Genomic DNA, 24,092 nt, shown 5'->3' on the forward strand with positions numbered 1-24,092 from the left:
GCAGCATTAGCCCGAGTAGAAGCAGACCTCTGAAATCCTCATCATGATCGAATGGAAAAGCCCTATTTGCCTGAAAGTGATCCTCATCGGGAACTCCGGGTAAAGAAATCAAGCTTTTTTTTTTATCTCTAGAAAACACCACGAATTGTTTTGCTTGACTGCTTCGTCGACAGTTCTTTCACTTTCATTTGCAGTGGCTTTCCTTGATTTCTGCGAACTTGAACTCATGACTTGATTGATGACTTGATTGGTGACTTGCTGTCTCTAAAAGTCGAGGGGAACATTAGGTTACTCTTGTTCTTTATTGGTGAATAGAATTTGGAGAATTACGTAGATTAGTCAGTCTCTCTCTCTCTCTCTCTCTCTCTCTCTCTCTCTGTGGAGTGTGTTGTCCCTTTACACGGTGCGTGGTGTTGACACAGGGTGGGAAAGTCCTCCTTCATGAACAGATATGTAAACCACCGCTTCACCAACATGTACCGGGCCACTATTGGGACTGACTTTCTCACCAAAGAAGTAAACATAGACGGCAGCACAGTCGTCCTGCAGGTAACTCAAGGTTTTATATTGACTCCTCAATCCATGGTGGTGCGTTTAATCTGTCCAGCCAGTGAAACTCCCTATACCATAGCAGATAAAAAATACAGTCAAGTGTGATGAGGTCACTATAAACTTATATTCAGTACCACAGACACACTTCAAGCCCCTATAGGAATGTACAGAGTTTGACATGTGGGAATGGGAATCATCCACTGTGTGTCAGATCTGGGACACGGCGGGCACGGAGAGGTTCCAGTCCCTGGGCACCCCGCTGTACAGAGGCTCCCAGTGCTGCCTGCTGGTGTTCGACGTCACGTCCCGGGCCTCCTTCACAGCCCTGGACGTCTGGAGGAAGGAGTTCCTGGTCCAGGGAGAGCCCCGGGACCCAGAGGGCTTCCCCTTCATCGTGCTGGGGAACAAAACTGACCTGAGCAACCGTGAGGTCAGTTGAAGTTTTTTAAAATCTGACCATTTTCATGCCAAAATATCACAAAGATTCAGTGTTTCCCCCTGAATTACATTTATGACAGGGTGGAAAGGCCCTGAAGCAGAAATTTTGACTATCATGGGACACTAAAACTCCACTGAAACCCAGACTAATGACATTCTTTTAAGGATAGTAGGTCTTTAAGGCAGGGTGAGCTACTTTACTACATTACTAACTTTACATGTAGAATTAATTTACACAAAAAAAACCATTATTGAACAATTAAATGAATAAATGAAATTATTGCAGGTTTTACAGACTGTTTTTATCTAGCTGTGGTCAGAAAGGAGCCTGCATCATATCGGCATTGGTTGACCTTGACTGGTCAATATTCCATACTTAGTAAAGGGCCCAATATATGTCGGTCTAACCCTATAATGAATACACCCTTCCATGTGTGTTTCCTCAATAATTATTTGTGTATTGAAACTGAGATGAGTCAGATATTTGGGTGTACAGAGGTTGCATTGCCTGTTCTGCAGCTGTCCTACGCTTGAAAATACATAGTTTAGGTATAGTTTATGAGCATGATAGTACTAAAAGTATGAAAGAGTGAGGTGACAAGTGCTCCATACAGGTGACAGTGCAAAATAAAATAACTTCTATGTAATATAACTAGAGCTCACTGCATTTTGCAAACAGGCCTGTGAAGCACCTGTATGCCTAAACCTTCCCCCCCCCATAGAGAGTGCTGTCTATCTGATGCCATGTCAGTGTTTTACTGTAATATGTGAAGAATCTGCTGCAAACCATTTCCCCCCCTTGAGGGCTAATCTAGTTTTCTACTATAACAAGAGTGCTGGCTTTCCTTGCAGGTGTCTCGCAGGCAGGCGTTGCAGTGGTGTGAGCAGATAGGAGCGCAGTACTTTGAAGGAAGTGCCAAAGACGACGTTGACGTGGAAAAGCCATTCGTGACAGCGGCCCAGGCCGGTTTACAACAGGTGAGTCAGTCAAATGTAACTCTGTACCCAAGAGAAGCAAGACGCAAAATCCCTCTATGTTTAACATGTTTATTTTTTGATGATAAAAGATACATTACTCCCTACAGTACAAAAAACACACATTGGAAAATACAGGACATTTCCAGATAACCTGCAAACAGCCGAGAGAAACTCGCAACAACTGTCAGTGCTGAGACCAGCACCTGTCCCAGTGTGGGAGGAAAAGTTCAGAGAGACCTCGGCACTGCTGATGATGACCTATCTAACAAGGGTGCAAAAATAGTGACCCAGCAAAGGTACTGTGGAAGGAAAGGACACAATTGTATACCACATGGAGAGAGGAACAAACTCATTAAATGTTTTTTTTTTTTGAGAACCTTCAGCTTATGGTCTAACTTAAGGCATCACTACTAAAATACACTGCTTTTGCATGCATGTCTAGTTTTGTTCAACAGACACACTGACACGCACAAAATTATGAATGCATATGAAGAGAAAGTTCATTAGAGAAATAAATCAGGAGAAACCACTAACGGAAACCAAGGTGCGACACCTGCGAGCCGGAGAATGGCGGCAAGTTGGGCCTTGGCTCTGTTCTCCCTGGCCATTACCATCACAACTGAATCTGTCCTTACAAAGTACTGATATACAGTCATGTCCAATCAGAAACCTCCTCCTCCTCCCTATACAAGTTTTGTATTGTAATGAACCTAGCAGTGATTCAGACTCCTACAGTGAATCAGCTTGACAGAAGCAAATTAGAACAATCAGGGAGACTGTATATATTTATATATATATTTCTGTTTCTTTTATAAGTAAAGACACAAAAGGCAATCAAGAGATGACCAACATGTAAAAACAGTTTGTTACAGGTAATTATATAAAAGGCCAAGATGTTCTTTTTTTTTTATTCTTGCTATATGAACGAACTAATTTACAAGTGAGTACACTCTGGCTATGTAAGCTTTCTTCCCAAGACATTCCCATTCAAACATACGGGTATACACGTCACAGTTAGCTTGCACACCATCTGTAATCTGAAATACAGAGCCGTGGAAGAAAAAAAATTAAAATTTATTAAATGGATTCACATACATCAATAGGATGGGGAAAATAAGTCTACTAATATAATTTGCCATTCTAAAACTTAAAGAAGGGGTGGGACACGACATTCGTGAGCATAAAAAGCATAGGACAATTGAGTGGGATATATGGGGAAGAGTATGAAAGAACTGATCTTATTTTCCTCATTACACTCCTTAGATTTCCATGTTTGGCAAACACAAAGCAACACAAGCATTGAGTAAGTTGTAGTAAACAAAGTAAAAGCTCTCCTCTCCCTGGGTCCATTTCAAAGTTCCCTTCAGTCCTATAACCTCTGCGGTTCTACTTGGAACAAATACAAAAGTCTTTCTCTCTTTCATTGCCCTCTGTTAGAACAAGAACATACAACCAACTGAATGAAGATTTAAAAATATAGTGGCTACCTCAACACAGCCACCCCTCTTCCCACAAACACAAACTATGGGGATGAACAATAGTTAAAAAAAGTGATGTTTTAAAAATGCACACTTGACATACACACAGGAAAAAAAAAGCTTAAAAAATACAAAAATAAACTACACAAAAGATCTTCTGCATCATTGCTTGCTAATTTTTTGGGAAGATTTTGCAAGATTTTTTTGTGTGTGCTGCAAGTCTCAGTCCTAGCAAAGTCTATGTCATTCATTCTCTACAAATCTCTTCCTTCGCCATTCTTTTTGTCCACTTCATTGTGTCAGCCACCAGTCCTCATCTTGGGGTAAAAAGCGCACAGTGATGACATTACCAGGAGACTGGAGTCCAGTAAGATGTCTGTACAGACTTGGTTCTCGATGAAGCAAATTTGTTTTGAGCGAGAGAGAAAAAAAAAAAAAAAAAAAGATGTCCCCTTTTCGTTGAGGACAAGTGCTTTATTTGTTTCCATACTGATTTTTCCTCTCATCTAAACTAATGCCTCCACTGCTTTTTCAGCACTGTACATCATCTCATGTAGTCTCTTCTCTACATCCCCCCAAGATTCACAAAAACAAAACAAAAACAAAAAACCAACAAAAGTAACATTACGCTCAGGCTGGCTCCCAGTTTGTGAAAGATGTAAATGCTTCTCTACATTGCTCAACTACTGAAACAAGCCAAAAATATATATTAAAGGATGGGAGGGGATGTGACTGAAAAAGGTATAATGTGCTTCTAAGTTTGTGTTGCTCTAAAAATAGTACGATCAACAGAAGGAGGAGGGTTTTATCTACAGAAACATCTCAGATTGACTTTCATCTTGGCTTCATACTGTTGTTCTGCCTCCATTGCTGGCTTGATCTGAGTCAAACTTGAGGATGAAGGATGAGATTAGGATGAGGATGAAGAGGTGGAGGGGTCAGTCTTCCTGGTAAAAGGACAGCGAGTGGAAAGGGGACAAGAGACTGGGAGGGGGGGCTCTGGGCAACCTCACTGGTCCGTCCTTGCTTTCTTTGGACCAGTAGCCTTACTGCAAAGAGCAGACAGAAACCAGAATAAGTTTTGCAGGGATTATTCATTCGTGCTAATCTCTAGCCTGTGCATGCAATGTGAAACATGAAGAAGGTACTTACGTATCAGGGGAGGTGCCTGGTCTTTTGGGGGCAGGTTTTGCAGAAGCAGCATCTTTGCCAGACTCTATGGAGCAGAACGATGATTACACAAATTGAAATGCATTCTATCATCCATTAATGAATTGCCCATTACAAATAACAATAAGCTAGTATGAACTGGTGCGCTCACCTTGCAGCCATCGGACTTGGGTGGCGGGACCGTAGCCTTTCTCGTTGCGGGCAGCAATGCGGAAGATGATGGCTGGCTTGGTGGTGTAGTCGATGTGGGCGTTGGAGAGGCTGGACGACTGCACCAGGCAGGAGGGGTTGGGCCCGCAGTACACGCGCATAAAGGCTAGCTGGGCCGGGGTGGAGGCCTTGGCTTCGGCCGTCTGGTTGCTCTGGATGGCCAGGTACACAGAGTACTCGATGATCTTCCCCGACGTCACTGAGGGCGGCTCCCAGGTCAGGTGGGCACCATCTGGGCTCTGTGGAGGGAGAGTAGGGAAATGCCATTCAGTGCCAGAAACGAAGGGTGGAGCCACAAGGAAATCATCACAATAGTAGCCATTGTATACCGCATGTATACATCAAAATGTAAAGAAAACAAAAGGCTTTACAAGCTTGTTTACCTTGCTGATTTTGATGGCGCAAGGTGCCCCTGGGAAGCCTGGTAGGCAAGTCTTGAAAGCAGAGATTTCGGAGAAAGCCCCACGACCACAAGCGTTGATTCCAGCAACACGGAACTTGTAAGCCGTTCCAGGCTGTAGTTCCATTTTCTTCATCTGGCTGTAGTCTGGCAGGATGCCAGAGTCATCCTACCATACAAAAAATAGAGAGGGTTAGAGATACACTGAGCTCACCGAGTTTCAGTCATCAAAGCATCAGAGCAGAAGCAAGCCGTGACACTCACATCTCCTTGCAAGTCATCTGCTGGCACATAGAAGTGGGTGACCACCATATTTGTCACTTTGACAATTCCAACATCGAACCACTGGTTCTCTTTCTTTAAAATGGGCTTCACTGGTGTTGGCTGAGGGTTTTGTTTCTGTAAAAACAAAAAGAAAAAAGAAAAAGGTTAAAATGTTGTGCCACTTAACTTCTTTTGAATTGAATTTACCAACCAGAGGGTCAGAGATACTACTATGACTCACCCCTCCTTCAATGCCATTGGCCACCTCCGCTAGAGCAGCTGCGGCCTGCAGCTTGGCTGGACTTGCGACTGCTACAGAGGGCGCAAATGTGCTTGATGGGGCTAGTGCTGCGTAGTTTAGAGGGCAAGACGAAGGGGTCATTCTAGGATCTGTACAAACAAAAATCCACTGTACATAATTCAGAACAGGCAAAAAGTCTTACTCTCAGCGGTGGTACGTGGCAGCAGTGATGCCACAGCACTAGTGACTGCAGCGGCCATCTCGTTGTGTCCGTTGCTCTCGACAGAAGGGTCATTGAGGCTGTCGGCAGGGGCAAGGCCCTCGGTGGGCAAGCTTGCATCAACGGTGCCTTGCTGGGCAGCGGCCTGAGCCTCCTGGAGCTGCTGCTGCTGTTGGACCAGCGCTGCCAGCTCCTGCTGGGTCAACATGATGGGGATACTGGCGGGCTGCTGGCTCTCTCCAGTGGAATCGCCCTCATCTGTAGGGGTAGATAACACAGAATCTGTGAGATTCATACACACCACCAACAAGAACTTCATGAGAAATTGCACATTTCTTGGTGAGGTTGCTGTAGTCTGACTCAGTGGATGTTTCATGGGGAGATGCCCAATATTTCCACCAGAGCTAGCAGACAGTAAACTTCCAACTGCCAGCCTGTCTTACCCAATACATTTCAGTGTCTTGCACAGGTGCAACAGAAAGCACTATGTGACATACACATAAGCAATCACCCTGTCTAGTTTTCTCTACTTGACAAACAAATTCAGCCAGACCTTGCTCCCATGCCGGCAGTGTTCTAAACCAAATTGAAACCAAGTGTGGAGAGATCTGGCTACACAAGACTACAGTGGGTGTAACAACTCACTCATGACAGCTTGCTGTGCTGCCTGGAGGACAGCCTGGATAGCCAGGGCCTGGGCTTCTTCAGTGGCTGCTGCCTGAGCTGCTGCCTCTGCTGCTGCAGTCACGGCCAGCTCCTCATCCGACAGCCCCGTCACCATGAGGGTGGCTCCCTGGCCCTCAGACATCAGCTCTGAGGGCAGGTTCAAGGCGGTTGCTGCGGCCGCTTCTCCCTGAAGCAACAAATTACAGCAGTTCCATCATTTGGCTGCAAAAAGCTGCACATTTTACATTACGGGTTAAGAGCTTCACTGTTTTTTTTGGCTCTGAAAGAGTTGTTCATTTCATAAATAGGAAAAAAGAATTCTTAAATTGAGTAGACTTTTCCTTTAACATGCCAAGTTGAAACTGGCTTCCTGTGATATTCTGTTTACCTCTGCTTGTGTCTCCATAGCAGTGGCCCCCTCCTCTGCAGCTGCAGCTTCTGCTGATGTCTCATCAGTTTGCATGGGCTCGTCTGTGGAGCTGGCTGCAGCACTCGCCCCCTCTGTGATTGACGAGATAGACTGAGAAAAAAGGGAGAAAAAAGGGAGAAAGAAAGATAAAACATATGGGCATGGGCTGTGGACCAAAGCAGAAATATTCTCAAAGCTACATGTTTCTCTTGCATTATGCCATCAGTTACTGATATGCAACCTTAAGACAGGAGCCCTGTGAAGTATCACTTATTAGTTTTGTGATGAGTGGAATTTCCACACCAAATAATCATGTTTTATATCTGTAAAATTAGCAACAGTGTTTAGATCATGTGCTACTGCTATCAGTATACGAGTGCTGATCTTACAGGTACAGAGGGTCCGGGGGCTGGTGTAGACTGGGTGACAGTAGTGATGGCCCTGCCCTGGGTGGTGGTAGCTACACCGGTTCCTGCAGTGGTAGAGGCCACTTCTGCGCTGCTGGCACCTTCTGCTCCCTCCTCAGTCTGCTGGGCTGCAGGTGGATGCAAACACGTAATTTAGGTTCACTTCTAACAATAAAATCATCTTAGGAACTGGATGCAACACAGGCATCCAATATGTGGCAAATCAGCAGTTGTGGATGCGAAAGGGCTTTTTGGCTTTTCTGTTCATGGAAGAGCAGGATCAGATGTATGAAATGATACACCTTGCAATTACATCAGAAAAAAAGTCAGAGAAATTGAGAGAAAACAGAGAAATTGTCCTTCAAAGTTTTGGCAAGGTTTGCCACATCTTTTCAATGGACCTCAATTGAAGCCATGCATTTAGAACAGCAGAAACATCAGTGCTACATTACTACAGTTACGTCATGCTTATCATCAGGTTAATTAGCTTAGTTACAAAATATTAATGATTAGATAAAACAACTTAAACTGAAATCACATTCAAAGACCCTAGCCAAAAATTGACCGGCAGCAATAGCACCTTGGTGAGCTGAGTGTTATGTCCTGCAAAACTCCACGACTGTGGGTTTACCTGTGCCCTCGCCAGTCTCCATGCTGCAGGTGGCAGTGGTGGCTGTGTTGGTGGTCCCAGTCTCGTGGGTTTCACAGGGCGGGTTGGAGCAGACCCTTTGGACCATTCCTGTCCCCGTGCTGGTCTGGTTGCCTCCCATGCTGGAGGTGGCCGTGGATGGGGTGTTCGTGGTCCCCGTCTCATGGGTTTCGCAAGGCGGGTTGGAGCACACCCTCTGCACAGTGCTCGTCTGGCCCGTACTCATGTTGGATGACGCCTGGGTGGAAGTGTTGGTGGTGCCCGTCACGTGGGTCTCGCAGGGTGGGTTGGAGCACACCTGCTGGACCCCTCCTATGTTGGCTGAGGCGGTGGTAGCCGTGTTGGTTGTCCCAGTTTCATGGGTCTCACATGGTGGGTTGGAACACACACGCAGCGTAGACATGTTTGATGATGCAGTCGTAGCAGTGTTGGTGGTGCCCGTTTCATGTGTTTCACAGGGGGGGTTGGAACAGACCTGCCCTGCTCCAATGGTGGCAGAGGAGGTGGTGGCCGTGTTGGTGGTTCCCGTCTCGTGGGTCTCGCAGGGCGGGTTAGAGCAGACCAGGGTGACGGTACCGGAGCCCTCCCCAGCTCCTCCTGCCTCAGTGGAGCTGGGCTGCTCAGAGGTTGGCGAAGCCAGGATGGAGACTGGCAGATCCTGTACTGGCTGGGCCTCCACCCCACTGGGGGTCGTGATCAGAGTCACCTGGGTGGGCTGGTTCTGGGGGGAGGGAGGGCAGGAAAACAGTATAAACCGTTTTTAAAACACACAACACATTCCATACTCAAAGAAAAATAAATCCCCTTTATCTCTCTCCCCATCTCTTATTCTATTTCTTCTCCCTGCAGTTGCTCTTACATGACTGTTCTGTGGTCACAGGAATACTGAGAGGGCAACAAGGCCCTGACCTTTTCAGTCCTAGGAACTGAAGCTTATTGTACTGTTGCACTCATTATAAATCCCCCTGGAATGTCAACCAAATGACTAAAATGTAAATGTCATGAACTGAGGGAGGACAAGAGCTGCTCGGTCTTACCTGCACGGTGATGGTGGAGGAGGGCAGTGTGGAGGCAGAAGTCAGGCTGGTCTGGGCTGCTGACACTGTGATGGCAGTAGGGTTGATGACCTGACTGGACAGGGTGGCAATGGTGCCCAGTGTGGTGATGGGGGTAGCCAGAGAGGCATTGGCACTGGCCACACTGCCTCCAGCCAGGCTAGTGGAGACTGTACCAGTGACTGTCCCCAGTGTGGTGACACCTAGAGGGGATGGAAATGGTGTTAAGACGGACAAAGCAAATGATCCAGAATATATGTGGGACACAATTAATCTTAACATTATCCTAATAACGAATAACAAGAACATTTTTATTCTTACCAGTGGTTCCCTTGACGACCAGGGTGGTGACAGCGGGCTTGACGGCAGACACCGTCACTGGTGTAACGAGTCGAACGCCACCCACAGTGCTCATGGGCACAGTGCGCAAAATGGTGCCTGGCTGTCCAGGAGCACCCTTCAAAACCACCTAGAGACACACAGTCAAAGATAAGTCTCTCAGCAGCTACATGAATGAGGAGCACAAACGTTCTATGCAGGATCTACCAACAAAGATAATAATATCTAATCTACAAAGACTAGTGCACCACTGGAGTAAGTTTTCCAGCTTTAAAGGGCATTGGTACCTGTGTCAGTCCCTGCTGGCCAGCTGCACTGCCAAGTTTAGGCACAGCGGTGATGATTTTGCCAGGGGTTCCAGTGGTCATCATCTTTGTGGTAAGGATTGTGATAGGCGTCTTCATGCCTGCGCTGCTTGTAACACCTGCATGGAGATCAACAGTCAAGCATGTGTGGCTGAAATCAACTGTGTTCTCTTGACTGTGTCGCCATCAACATCAGCCATAAGACACACAGTTACAAGCCCTAATACCAGACCTGGGTTAAATAGCATTTGCAAATAATTCTTCTTCAATTTACCTTACACCACATCATCAGAATTCATATAGTGACATGTAAACAGTACCCACCTGGTATTCCAAGCAGGTTAAAACAAAGAATAATTTGTAAATGCCGTTTGGCCAAGGTCTTGTTAATACTCATAGAATTGTACTGACACTGCTAAATTTCTTTTCATATTAAAACAGAAATGTTAGGGCTGCTCAGTGATGTTGGTAGTTGTTAAAGTGGTTAACTTAGAGTGAGTTCAGACCTGTAGCTCCAGGCTGGGTCATGATGGCCGACATGGGGATGGTCTTAATGATGGTGGTGCCCTGCTTAGTAGTGGTAGGAGACATGCCGCTGATGTTGAGGATAGTAGGCTTGTTTCCTGTGCCTCCTGCCTGGGAAGTGGTGATGATGGTAGTGGGCTTGCCATCTGCGGAGGTCACCAGCTTCAGAATGGTGCCAGCTGGGAGGGGACCCTTTGTCTGGGGAGAGAGGTGCAGGTTATGGGAACCATCAGGTGAAAGGCATCTGGTGCCTGTCTCAGGAGTTTTAAGCTACCTCCTGTTTTTTCCTGCACTCATGCAGATAGCTGACCTGTATGAGCTGTGTGAGAGGGTTAGTGGAAGCCTGGCCTGAGACAGCTGATGTCTGCACTGGCTTGGTTTGTACCACAGACATCATCTTGCCAAGGTTGGAGATCTGCCGACATAGGAGAGAGACTCAAGTTCATGAGTCACCAGAGAACATCGGACAGCATAGGGAGTTCAGTGAGGCAGGCGGACCACTGAACTGGTGGGTCTATGCAATATTCCAGCCCTAACTGACTGACAGTCATGCAGATCATGTTGCTTGTTTTCTTAGTTCTCCAACAGTCGCTGTTGGACAACTTTTACTCCCCCACCCCCATTGGTTCAAGCTCACAATCATGTTGTCACTGTCTTATGACAAGACAGAAAAAAACAAAATCACACACTTAAGTGTGCAAAAGCAATTTTACAGACCCCGTGATTTACAGCATGCATGTGAGAGCATCAAAGAGTGCTCTCAGTATAATGCTCCAGTACTATTATGTGCCACAGCATTCCCCCAGAGTCCTGTTCTCTTACCAGAGTGCCGCTGCCGCCCATGGTGAGGGGGCTCTTGACAAGGGTGATGGTCTTGGTGACTCCTCCCACCACAGTGGTTACCACCTGGGCCTGCTGGGCCACTGTGACTGTACCAGACTTGTGAACTGTGATAATGGGTCTGGTGGGAGTGGTGGGAGAGGATGCAGTGGCTGTGCCCACCTGGGCCGCAGCAGTCTTCAGCATCCGGGTGGCTGGGTTACTCACCTACAAGCACAACATTATTTTAATAACTGACCTGTGACAGACAGCACGGCACACAACATTCAAAATTAGAACATTTAATGAGATCTGTACCATAACTGGAGAGGCCACTTTGACTGTAGTTGTGCCAGGAGAAACTGCTACTGTTTTAAGAATGGTGGCACCCGCGGGAACATTGAGCACAGTGCCAGCAGAGGAGGGTGGGATCTTCTGTGTTGCCGCTGCTGCTGCGGCTAAAGCTGCCATGCCACTCATCTGAGGGCTACTGCCGATTGGCTGAACAAAGGAAAAGTAAAAAATTATTGAGCACCTTTGGTTTTATGTATAATGTTATATCCTAATCAAAATAAAAGGAGTGCTCTATTGCTCATACCGATCCTTGGGTGGTCTGGGCAGGCACTACCATGCGAACACCTGGAGGAAGGGATGTCACGGTGACAGGGGATTTCCCAGGCTGGTTTGGGCGGACAGTGACAATAGAGGTACCAGTGGCAGACTGGGGAGCTGCAACCTTCAAGATAGCTGCAAAAACGACAGAAGACCCAAATGTTAGACTCTCTGTGCTGAACGCCTGGAAAATATTTGGCCTTCCCGGTGTGGTGACCAAGATGAACAGGAAAAGGTCGGGGGAGGGAGGTGGGCGGCTGGGTCACCAGCGTAATACCTGTCTGTGGTAGGTTCTGAGCAGAGGGCGCTGCAGCGGCAGGTGCAGGACTCTTAGGAGAGTTCCCAGGCAGCGAGGGGGTGGCGCTCAGGGCTGGTGAGGTTGCTGCTGTAGCTGCTGGGATGTCATATTTCTGCAGCTGCAGCAGGTAGGTGTCAGCGGTGGAGACAGCACCCCAGCTCACCTCCAACGAGTTGGTGTTGGCACGGACTAACTGCACCCTGGCGGGGGCATGTGGCCGCTCTGAGCAGACAAGACATGTAACATTAGTTGTAGAAACACCACTTGACAACCTGACCTACTGGAGTAACTCCCAGTGACTGACCAACCATGTTACAGCACACCTACCAGTTTCCAGGTACCAGAGGTCTTTACAGCAGACTTGGTTGTTCCAAGCTTTACGATAACCGTCACGGCCACTCCAAACATAGAGTCTGGAGTTGATGGCCACGGAGCAATGGCCAGCGCGGGCCCTGGGGATGTTATCCTCAAGAGTATCCATCAACACGGTCTCCCAACACATGGTGTCTGAAGACAAAGAGATAAGAACACACAACACAAAAATGATCATCAGTGAATAAAACCTGGTTTACCCTAGCTTTATCAAGTTGCAATCAACTGCAATGAATACAGAGTTAAAAACAAACCAAGATTTAGGCAGGCAAGAGTGTTTGTGCACTTCCACTCCTTCTCATGTGTGGCCACCTTCACATCATCCATTACCAGAGGAACCCATCCTCCAAAAACGTACATCCTGCAAGGTGGGAGATTGAAATCAGTAAGGTGTTGCTACCAAGCACAGCTTGTTCTAAAAGCAATTGAAACAACACAACATTCATTATAGTATTTGTCCAAATTGCAGCAGTTTTCTCACTTGTTTGTGATGGTGGTAGCAGAGTGAAGACTTCTGGGGAGTGGTGCTGTGCCACTTACTGACGGTTTATTCCAGGTTAGGGTGTCTGGAGACAAAGAGTAGGAAATACATCATTCAAAAGCACCAATGTATTCTGACATGCTACAGAATAAATTAAACCACAAAAAGCAAATTCACTCACGAACCACTGTCAATGTTATTTCACGGACACGTTAGAAACCTACCAATGTCAAGTGTCCACAGATCTCCAAGACGACAGCCACTCATCCCCCCATAGATAATGAGGCGGGATTTCCTGCTCGTCTTCTCTGTGTAGACCACAGCAGTGTGGCTCTCGCGGGGAGGAGGAAGAACTCCATATGTGATTGGTATATCCCATCCAACCACGCTGGAACCCGCACGAAGCTCGAGAGTGTACAGATCATTCAGGTATCTGAGAACCAAAACAACTCAGATGTTAGCAACACTCATTTTGCAGTTTCATCCCTTTGAGCCCATTAGGTGCAATAGAATCTCCAGCAGTGATGCATCCGAGAGCCCTATCGACTCCTGCTGGGAAAACATCTGTACCTGGGAATGTTGTTTTTGGGGTCCTCGCTGTCATTGGCTAGTCCACCAAACAAGTAGCATTTGTTGCCCACCAGGGAAAAACTATGGCCAAGACGAGGACAAGGAGGGGGCCCATTCTTCGGGTTCTTTGCTTTCAACTTTTTCCATTCCCATCTGCTGGCCTAAAACAGATACCAAAGTCAAAAACAGGACATATCCAAGGAATTAGACCATAGCAGATGCTGTAAAACAAGTCAACACAATTTGACCACATTCCATATTCTCTGACAACCATTAAGTTAGAATCCTTTGTAAAACTGTGACTACATCTTAGAACTAAAATATACATGCATTATTGTTTCTATGGTATTTACAGCTTATTTTATATTGCATTTGTGTGCTTTTCTTTTTTCCTGCTGAATCAATTACTTTTGCTGATGCAAAAATATAATTTCCCCACAGGGATCAATAACTTGAGTCATAGCATGCAACACACTGAGGATGGATTTCAAAACATAACATTCAGAAATAAATGTCCACTAGAAGTTGCTATGGCTGTGGTTACTGTTACGCAATTACAGTCAGACCAAAACACATCCGACCACTTCAGGTGTGCGGTGAGCTACTTTTTTTGTGAACTCAATATGACTGTCACATGCAACTGAAAAAACATTTAATTATTTTAAGGCTAACAGAGACGGGCAAGCCATTACCTGTAGTTCATAGAGATCGTTGCTGTACTTTCCATACTCCACCATTCCACCGAACACCAACAGCCGTGTGCCATCACAAACAAAACCGTACGCAGCGCAGCCAGGGGGAATATCACCACGGACCGCTGGGATAAACCACTGGTTTGTTGCTAAAAATTAAAACACAGTGGAGACAGTGAAGGTATCAGCAGAAGTTTAGCCATTGAGAGTTAACATCAGAGGTTTATGTTATGAACCAAGCAGGAAGGCCATGAACTTCTGACCACACTCTGGTCAATAAAGCTGGAGAGCATAAACTCAATCCTGCATTCTGAGATGGGACACATACATGTATACACATCAAAGATAAACACAATTAATGCTTTCATGCTGATTTATTTGTAAGAAATGAGGACATAATGGCATGCCTAAAAACACACACATCATCCATTTTATTTTAGCGCGCCATTTTTAACGTGTATTGATCGCTTGCATCCAGCAGAGGGGGCCAAATTCAATTTCACATTGGTCTGGCCTGCTGAGGCCTGTTCACTCCTCAGTTTCTGTACAATACGAATCAATTTAAAGAAATAAGTTCATATTCCTTTTACTCAAGGTTTGACGCATAAAAACTGCGTCATATACTATATCATACTTGCAGAAACACGCCGTGCATTTTAATAATGTGGTTGCTGATGAAGGCAATCCGTGAAGTTCTACATACAAAGTAATCTTACCTGTGTTATATACGTGTAATTCATCGACAATCCCTTCGTTTCCCCCGCCAAAGACGACCATAAGCTCCTTTATAGCCACAGCTCTGTGTCCATGTCTGGGTCGAGGAACCGGACCGGACCATCCGAGGACCCGCTTCCACCGCGGCTGCAGAACCGACCCTGTGGTCCCAGATACCGCGGAACCAGGAGTAGACATGTCTTCTACGAGGTGGAAACAATGGACAGTCGGCTTAAAACAATTAGATTGCCAAGTTAACAATTACACTGGTGTCTAAATACTAGTATCGGGCCCTACAATGTAACTTTTAGAACTGTTCGTGTGGTCATACCAATTGAAAAGCTTAGCAGTTGGCCTTAATTAACAGGGGAAAAAAGACAAAAGCTCAATAAATGACTTCTAGCAACCTGTTGTTTATATCGGTTGTGGTAATGATGGACATTCGATTCATGCCACGAAAAGAAAATAAATAAAATCTTTCCAACATCCAAGTTTTGTTATGTAGCCCGTAGTTGCTTCCAACCATTGAATTCAATCCATGGAAGCAGCCATCTTGCAACCAAACAAACCCCCGCTACTGCCAGTCTGAAAAATGGCGGAAGCGAATGAAAAAGACAAATACATGATATCTACACTAGCTAAGAAGGGTGATACAACAAGACCATGTCCAAAATATACATACTGTTATCAGGGCCACCAAAAAGTGAACGATAACTATCCAAACTAACAGACTCCATTCGTGATTACAACCGTTTGCAGGAGACAGCTATTTTCATGCTTCTCTGGGAGTCGCCATATTGTAGCTAGCAAGCTTAGCATTCGGTGTACCCTGTCTTAACAATTAATAACAATAGAAAACACGTTCCAAGCTTATTTTTTGCAGTTATACGCTGAAAGAAAACCACACTTAATAATTCCTGTCGAACATATTAGTGATAAATTGAAACACTTGCGTGCAATCGCAGTAATTTCAAATGGGATTTAGCTACACTTCGTTAGTGCTAGCGGCTAGTCGGTCAACCTAATTTGCCCATGCTAACAATGTTAGCTGTATAGCTAGCATCTGTCAAAGCGTCGCCAGATTTTACAATTAAATGCAATACAATTTCCTTGTATTTTGACATGCAATGTATACCTGGTACAAGTATATCTGCAACAGTACTCTCAAAACGTAGCTAAACAGAGTTAAACTGCACAAACAGGGTGTTATTATGTTTCATGCCGTCTCTGGAAGCAGCCATCTTTTCGACAATCGGCCTACTTCTAAAGCTCCCACAAGAAAAATGGCCGGGCGGTTTGCCACAACAAAACGTAACAATTCAGAAAACGCGCCATTATTTAAGCATTTTACTTACTTATTTCGATACAGTAATTGCAAAAATACGAGTAGGTGGTTTTATCTCGAGGCAATAATCCAAATTCATTCGATTTTTGAAGAAGTATTTCCTCTCATGCCTGCCTGGAAGCTGCCATCTTCTTGACAACCAGAGGCGGAGGAAAATGGCAGAAACTTGGCGTCACCCAAAGTAAACATGGCGACGGAGGCAGACCGAGGCAGCTTCGCAAACCATTTCGGACATTATCGTATATTTTTATGTTCTTTCTCACCATTAATCGGCATTGCGTGTACGGTGTAGTGAAATGATTCAATAGACTCTCGAAATGTGAATAAGGTAAACATATTCTAAGTTCCAGCACATTACAACAAGTTGTCTTATAACGCTACATTGTCCCTTAGTAAAGATGGCGACATCCATGAAGGAAACCCTATATTTAAATATTTTAAGTAAGCCTGAGTTTGTTCGGTTCTAAACTTACTTAGATATGCCCACTCGTATCCAAATGTCGCTTAGAAGCATTAATTTAGATTTAGCGCTCACTCATATTAAAGTTGCCACGCCCACAGTCCAATCACTGCGCCCTCTAACGGTGCAATTACTAGGTCGCAAATCAAACCGCTAGGCGGTCAAAATCAGCTGTCATGAAAATGCGACACAAAACACAAATGATTCTTCTGTAACATGATTGATTTGGAGAGTCAAATTTTCAAGTGCTGGTTTCAAGACAAACCTTTCCGTTATTACTAGGCCCATCTATCATGCAGACTATCTGCAAACGTGAGACAAAAGTTGACATGAACAAATTAAAGTAAAATAATCCATCCACAGTAACTAATTTATTTATAAGTATGCTAAATAGGTCTAATAGGCAATGTGAGGAAATTGCAGCACTGTTCATTATATGAACAGTTATATTATTTATAGGTAGGAGCACAATCACTGCTAAGACTATCAAGCAAGCCCAGTTATTTTGTCTGGACTGCAGGCAAAATCTACACTGAAATAGAATTCACATAGTGTTGTTTCAGTGATCCTGGACATATTAATTAATGTTTCTGCCAGAAAACTGACTACCACTGCACCAAGTGCTCGATGCAAACACAGACACACATTCAAAGGCTACTGTACATGCACTCACAGTGACAAATGACAATATCTGATGGTGATATATTTGATGTCGTTTTTGTGTGTATTCTGTTGAGAATGTGTTTTTCCATGTTTCTGTCTTATAATAACACTTGATTCCCCCTCTGTAGGAGCAGTGAAGTAGGCCAATATCCCATTTTGTCATCTCATAACCAAGACCCTAATCTGTGAAGTAATCAAGAGACGGTCTTTAAACCTGGAAATAGAGACTGACTTACTGATTTACTGTATGCCTGGGCTTTACAAGTGAAGCAGTTTTAATACCTAGTTGTGCTAACAGCTCTATAACAGAAAATCTACCCATATCACTTGAAAACTGTCCTGGATACAGTCACAGTGCAAGTAAAAATGTCTGTCATAACCAGTAACATTTTTGTTATAGTAAAATTTCTTAACAAAATAATGCCCATAGTATACAAGACCACAAAAGCAACTTTTTGAAGGAGACTTTAAGTCAGAAGCATATTGCAATTGCTATTCACATAACAACCATCCATCCATAAAACTGAATTAATTGAATTCTTCTATATTTGTAATGGCATGTGTTTTTCCCTGCACTTGATAGTAGAGCCATCATCTAATATAGTTGAGTTTTCCATAATTTGGTGGGTGAATACATGTTTTATTAACTAGCTAGTGCTGAGATTTGACTGTTAAATGTGTAATGTGTATCTAGCCTGGTTACTGCACCAACACACTTTCATTGCTGAGGAATATTGAATTTGGCCCTGTGAATTATTATTTATTGGTTTAATGGTAAACTATTGCCATTTAATGATAATGCCATGAGATGAATCTGTTTTCAGTATATTTTGTATCTCATTCAGGTGTTTTATTTGGTTAGGGAGTTAGTAGTTGTCCATTTGTGGCAGTACACCTTTTGTCCATCAGATGGCAGAAGTGCTCTTACCTTAAACAGCCATGGATGATTAAACGTTTTCAATGTAGTCTACAGCTTACAATAAACTAGTTATGTAGCTATAAATATCTCAAGGGGAAAACAATGAAAGTTTTGGTTTTGCAATGTCAATTTCGATACTTTTGCATATTTTTATTGTATTGTAAAATGAACATGAAATATTTAGCTTACTTAACAAAGACTTCATTTAAACTGTGTCAGCATCTCAAATTAAAGCACTTTTCAAAATGCGTACTTCATTTTAAGCCTAGCTGATAAAAACAAGCAAGAAAAAAGCCAAAAATGGCCAAGTATGGAGTTATTTAGCATATCAAAACAACTTTGGATAAAATATTTAATGTGTATTTTGAACTGGTCAGGTTTCATTCAGATAGGAGAAAAGGAAAAAATCCTTTTTTCAGCTGAAAATCAACATATTTGCCAATGCTACTGTAAATTCATTAATCAAGCTCAAGATGTTGCCATTACTCTGCACATAGAGCTAGAATAAAAATATCACAGTTCGCTGCTCCCTCTTGTGGTTCATGGATGTAATTAATTAGTATGCAGATAATGAATAGATATGGGAGTTAGTAGGGACTTAGGATGTTCTGGCCAAACCAAAAAGTAAAAACTTGCTATATGTTTGTAAATCGATTATCACAAATAATCAGGTTAGGGTTAGGCATAAGTTCTCCAGTTTGGCTTTTGCAGTTTGGCTGGAAAGTAACCGCTAAATAAACAGACCCAATCCCTTTTTTGACAACCACCAAACTCCTCTTCTGTATCTTCCAAAATGGCAAAAGGGGCAGAATATCCAAACCTTTTATCTCTGTACATTTTAAAAGGGTAAAACTAGTTGCCAAACCCACTGTAATAAAGTAACCTTGGATAACCTTGATTTACTGACTCCTTATCAATGATAGAAGGAAAACAAGCTTTTGCTTTTTGCTTATGCCACTTAGGTTTTAAGTGAAGTGCAAGGAGTCTGTTGGTCTGCCGAAAGCACATCATTATTCCCACCAGTGGGCAGTAATCAAGCCAATTCACAAAGGCATGAGGATTTCTCCAGACTCAGTGCCTGTATGTGCAGTCAGGCAGGGGCAAAAGTCTGACAAGGGAACTAAATTATAGGATTAGAAACAATTTCAAGTCTTGATTTTCTGAACTTCTGATAAAGTAATGGTAGTGGGCCATGTGGCAACAAACATTAGTTCTAGATATATTCAGATATATTCGGGTCTTAGTCATATTTTGACTGAATGATCAAAAAGACCAGACACTTACATTTTGTCTGTTACATTTTGATAAAAGTGCAGCCGCTCCTGGCGCCTATAGCACCCATCGCACAAAGTCATTAAAAGATCTCACCCCCTTCACTTTTTGCACCTTATGTTATGCTACAGCCTCAGCTATTAGACTCAAATATCATCACTTAGTCCTATACTGCCAATTAGGTAAGGCAGACAGAATGAAAACAATTTTGAAATGGAACTATTGTTTTAAATCCCTAACAACAACATAAATAGTAACACAAAATATGAAACATTGATTGTTTTGCCTTAAATGGAAGAAGAGAGTGACTACTTTTACAGACTACATCTTTTTTGTACTTTTAGTTTTATTCTTTGACACAGTTTTTTTAAAATTTTATTTATACTCTTATCAATCAGCAATGAAAATAGCATTTCAAATGAAGTACATCATGTCTATATTGGGTGATATATTGAGTTCAGTATACCTATTCAGTTTGGGGACACAAAAGCAAGCAATCCACAGTCATTTAAGCTCTTCTGTCTTATCCTGTGTATTGCACCTGAGTTGTCCTCATAACACCCTGTAAGTACACTATATATTCACCTTAAACCTTTGAATGACCTTTGAATGAAGAATATACTTTTTTTTTTTTTTCCTTTTCTCACCTGTAATACTGCCAAGCCTTTTCATTTGTCTCATAATCGGTAATACATTGTGTCATGTAAGACATTGAATAGTTGATGATATTGTCCATACACGTGTATACAAGTCAGCGGAGTTCAGACAAGGCTGCGTGATGAAAGTCTGGAGTCTTCACCCTCTTAGACCACACACATTAAGAGCCTTAGGAAACGTCTAGAGATGCACTCAGAGCATAAAGAGATCATGATGCAAGGCCACACAAGTGACACGGATCAAGGATTGCGGCGGCAGGAGGTGGAGAAGACATAGGAGACATCTATCAGTTTGTCTGGATTCAGGAACCCATATTTTATTGCCATGTGTAGTTAAATGTTTCTAGAGGGTTTGTTTCTAGGGGTTTGCCACAGTGCAGCTCATTAAAGCAGACAACATAACACATGTAGTAAAAGGAGAAAGTCTAATCAGCTTCATCATTATGATACAGCTGTCATCACATCGCAGATATCACAGTCTAGGGCAGTGATTCTCAACCTTTTTCATATCAAGGACCCCTAATTTAGTCCGCATTAGAGCCACGGACCCCCATTTAGACAGTCTACCATTGAGATTTTGTCTCTCGGACCCAAATCTGAGAATATTTTTATTGTTGGATATGATTTTGTCCAGAATTCCATGACTATCTGTAGAGATAACAGTGGAACTATAATCAAAACAGTCATTCTTCTACATTCTCTAATTGTGTTTAACAATTCATCAATTTGCTGGGGACCCCCTGGAACCCCCTCAAGGACCCCTGGTGGTCCCCGGACCCCACGTTGAGAACCCCTGGTCTAGGGCATATCCATATCCAAAATCCCAATCGCCCTCCACTTAAACATACACAATCAATTGTTTCAGTCCAGTCATGGTAAGAATCGCTGACAGTCTAGTTCACAGTCTCATAAACTATGGATGGGGCCACTGTTTGGGGGACATTTCTGTTTTTACCACTTATTTGAAGCAAAATTACAAGCTACTCACCTCTCCAGTGGTTACTGGTGTCATTGTGTAGACTGAACATACACTGCGCTCTGGTGTTTTGCCTGGCTGTAAGTGGGGTAACAGAGGTATAAGAGTTTGATTTGAAACTGAGAAAGCTTGACGTTTAATGTGTTTGTTGCAACCGCATAAGCGCTGAATGTAACATGAGCTCAGTGAGAAGGTGATTAAGGCGGAAGAACAAAGTCACAACCTAATGCTCCTGTAAGCCTTTGTTTTCTTACTCTTAATTATCCTAATTGCATTTATGTTCCTTGAAACCTCAAGCTATTTGTGATGCCGTCATACCAGCAAAGCCTCATTAACCAGCCTAAAGATTTAAGACCTCCATTAACAATGATGTACAATCTATATTTATTCATTTATTTTATTTGTTATGTTAAATAATTAATTGATGGTCCATTGAAATGCCTTACTTGTTTCTTTGACTTTGCTCATATATTCCAATTACAGGCCCATTTGTTTTGATTTGCATCTTTATTATTTATTTATATTATAGCTACTGTTTCTTGCTTGTTTATTTTAGAATTCCTCTGTTTTTTTTGCCTTCCTCCCTTGTTGATTTTATGCACTTAATCCCTCATAGGCCACAGTATCCCGTATGCCTAGGCCCCAGGCATTATGCATATTTTGGTTGCTGTGAGAATTCAACATAAAACCCCATTTCTTAGTCTAGGCTACTATGCTTTTGAAATTGGCAAATACCTCTTTGGCATTCTGTTGAGGACTACAACTGGGTAAACAGTTAGAGCTACCACAAAATAAATCTAATTTGGGTTTGTAAGTAATATTCTATTAGTCCACAAAGACAGTCTCTATGTATTAAATGTAACCTTAAACTTTTGATACCTTTATTTCTTAATTAGTGGGTCATGACCTGAATATGTTCTTGTTTGATTGCGGACACATGTACCATATAAAAAACATCCCACTGGGCATATAGACATCAACAAGTACTTTTTTTTCTGGAAATTTGTGACAACTATGGACACCTATTATGCATATTTGCTCCCATTTTCACCTCATCCACCTATTCTCTCCTAAACATTATGGTAAGTGTCCCCCAGAAACCATATGTATCTCCAAGAAGGCAACAGCTCTTGGACTGAGGAAAAGTATGTCATTTTGTAATTGAACAGCATGTATTACTGACACGGGAGACAAACTGTCAATTACAGCAAAAACAAATTAGGAGATAGAAAGCTTCTACAGGACACTGCACTGAAATATTTTTTTCTGGGTTTACTGTGACTGAGCCCCAACCCCACCTCACACCCTCAAACATTCTCTCTCTCTCTCTCTTTACCTACATACAGTAATAATGCCCTACAATATCTACTGTATGCAATAAAAATGCTCTACTTTGTGCTGAGATTCACTCTCAAGACAGGTAATCCTTTTGTGAACCTGATACGATAATGCACAAGGAAGGTAGAGATCATCCAGTGTCTACTAAGAGAAAGCAAGTTACCAGAGGACAAATTGAATGTGATTAGTAGTCTTAATAGCACTGATAAGTAGATTAGCTGATCCCAAAACAATGTCCTTCCTTGCAGATTGGATCCCTTTGAACCAGCTTGGGCAATGAGAAACTAGATTAAGCTCAGAGATTGGATAATGTCTTGTGCTGTTTATCAGTGTGTGCATGCATGTGTGTGTGCATGTATGTGTGTGTGAGTGTATGTCCTTTTGGACATACATCAAAAGTTGTCAGACAGACATATAGGCTACATGCTATAGTTTTATGGATATGGTGTGTAAAAAGACAATCATGATGAGATAAGGAAATGACTGATGATATGTGTTGTTTTATGTTGGTTTATGTCTGTTAAATCTTCCATTATGCACCACGTCCATCACTTCCTCAGCAAATATATCCAGGATGCGTTGGTGTTGAGCCTTCTTCTCCTCCAGAGTTGTCCAGATCAAGGGATGCAGCATTATTATCTTAATTTTGTTGTTATACAAGTGCATGTTGCATTTCATGTAAAGTCTTTTATTCTACATACTATTCAACACTGTCAATATTTTGATATTTGGTAATAGTATATTTGCACAGTTAACGTAGATCTTTTGTATCTCAGTTTCATCCTCTGACCTGTCACATATTAAAATGACCCCATTTATCATTACCGTAATATTAATCACTAACTTCCGAATCTGACAGTTCAGTTTCCTACAATGACAAAGTTACAATAAGCAGTGCAACGTCTGCAATAATTTTCTCAACTTCTAATGCGTCCTTTTAAGCACAGGGAAGGAGACAAAATGCCAGGACACTTAACACAAATCTTGAGTTAAACCAGTAGAGTGGATTAGAAAAGGCTGAAATGCCTGGGATTAGCAGCCTTAATGATATTGGAAACCAGATTAGCAGGAAAAGACCTGCTGTGCTCTTCCTTAAGAAACTGGGATTAACCTTTTTAACCAGGTTTTGATGTTGAGAGCAGGTGTTGTATAGGAACACATGATATGTACCTGTGCACATACACATGTAGGCTATGTATGTACATACATGCTTGTGTGTAATGTTTGTAAAAAGGACCTAAAGCATTAACTGATTGATCATTAACAACAACCTCTTTTTCCGCATTTGTTAACAATGACTAAATTCATTTTCAGAGAGTCACATGCAAACCCTTCCATTTACTTCCATATGTTGAAGGAAGGGTAACAATGAATAAAAACGCTGTTTGGGGGTGGTGTTGCTAACTAATGCTAACTAGCACACTGGCATCTCTTTGGAAGGGCAGAGGCAAGAACTGAAAAGGGTTTTGGTTAATACATCAGGTCAACGCTAATGATGGCTTATTGCTGAAACGCATCCATCGTTTGTGCTCTATAGCTGCCAATTTAATTAGGAAGGACATTATGAGTGCTGGTTTTTCTTTCTTCATATATTAATCT

At 42.9% G+C, this 24,092-nt stretch overlaps 3 protein-coding genes across 4 annotated transcripts in view; 2 read left to right on the forward strand and 1 right to left on the reverse strand.

Annotated features, from left to right (window-relative positions):
- Positions 1-3,041, forward strand: LOC139925912 (ras-related protein rab7). The gene is made up of 5 exons (XM_071917426.2): positions 1-99; positions 423-549; positions 764-982; positions 1,843-1,968; positions 2,076-3,041. Exons 1-5 carry the CDS (start codon positions 44-46, stop codon positions 2,160-2,162), a joined length of 615 nt encoding a protein of 204 aa, XP_071773527.2. The 5' UTR covers positions 1-43; the 3' UTR covers positions 2,163-3,041.
- hcfc1a (host cell factor C1a) lies at positions 3,026-16,355 on the reverse strand. Of its 2 annotated transcripts, XM_071917423.2 has the most exons (28): positions 16,220-16,355; positions 14,867-15,067; positions 14,151-14,299; positions 13,459-13,619; positions 13,113-13,321; positions 12,889-12,973; positions 12,662-12,768; positions 12,363-12,542; positions 12,015-12,257; positions 11,724-11,872; positions 11,444-11,626; positions 11,129-11,353; positions 10,617-10,721; positions 10,288-10,504; positions 9,764-9,900; positions 9,459-9,606; positions 9,120-9,340; positions 8,065-8,803; positions 7,416-7,561; positions 7,006-7,137; positions 6,597-6,804; positions 5,934-6,209; positions 5,732-5,838; positions 5,491-5,625; positions 5,210-5,395; positions 4,768-5,065; positions 4,599-4,662; positions 3,026-4,495 (listed from the first exon to the last, which is right to left on the reverse strand). In XM_071917423.2, the coding sequence occupies exons 2-28, from the start codon at positions 15,060-15,062 to the stop codon at positions 4,456-4,458; spliced, it is 5,046 nt and encodes a 1,681-aa protein (XP_071773524.2). In that variant the 5' UTR covers positions 15,063-15,067; positions 16,220-16,355; the 3' UTR covers positions 3,026-4,455. The 2 variants fall into 2 exon arrangements, with proteins under 2 accessions (XP_071773524.2, XP_078139995.1); XM_078283869.1 differs by lacking the exon at positions 10,617-10,721.
- LOC139925911 (blue-sensitive opsin-like) overlaps positions 14,825-24,092 on the forward strand; it is a 13,923-nt gene continuing 4,655 nt past the window's right edge. The window contains exon 1 of the mRNA XM_071917425.2: positions 14,825-14,842. Coding sequence (XP_071773526.1) covers positions 14,825-14,842 — 18 coding nt within the window. The remainder of the gene's footprint in view (positions 14,843-24,092) is intronic.

The sequence above is a fragment of the Centroberyx gerrardi genome, chromosome 5 (genome assembly GCF_048128805.1).
Source record: "Centroberyx gerrardi isolate f3 chromosome 5, fCenGer3.hap1.cur.20231027, whole genome shotgun sequence".
NCBI classification, from domain to species: Eukaryota; Metazoa; Chordata; class Actinopteri; order Beryciformes; family Berycidae; genus Centroberyx; species Centroberyx gerrardi.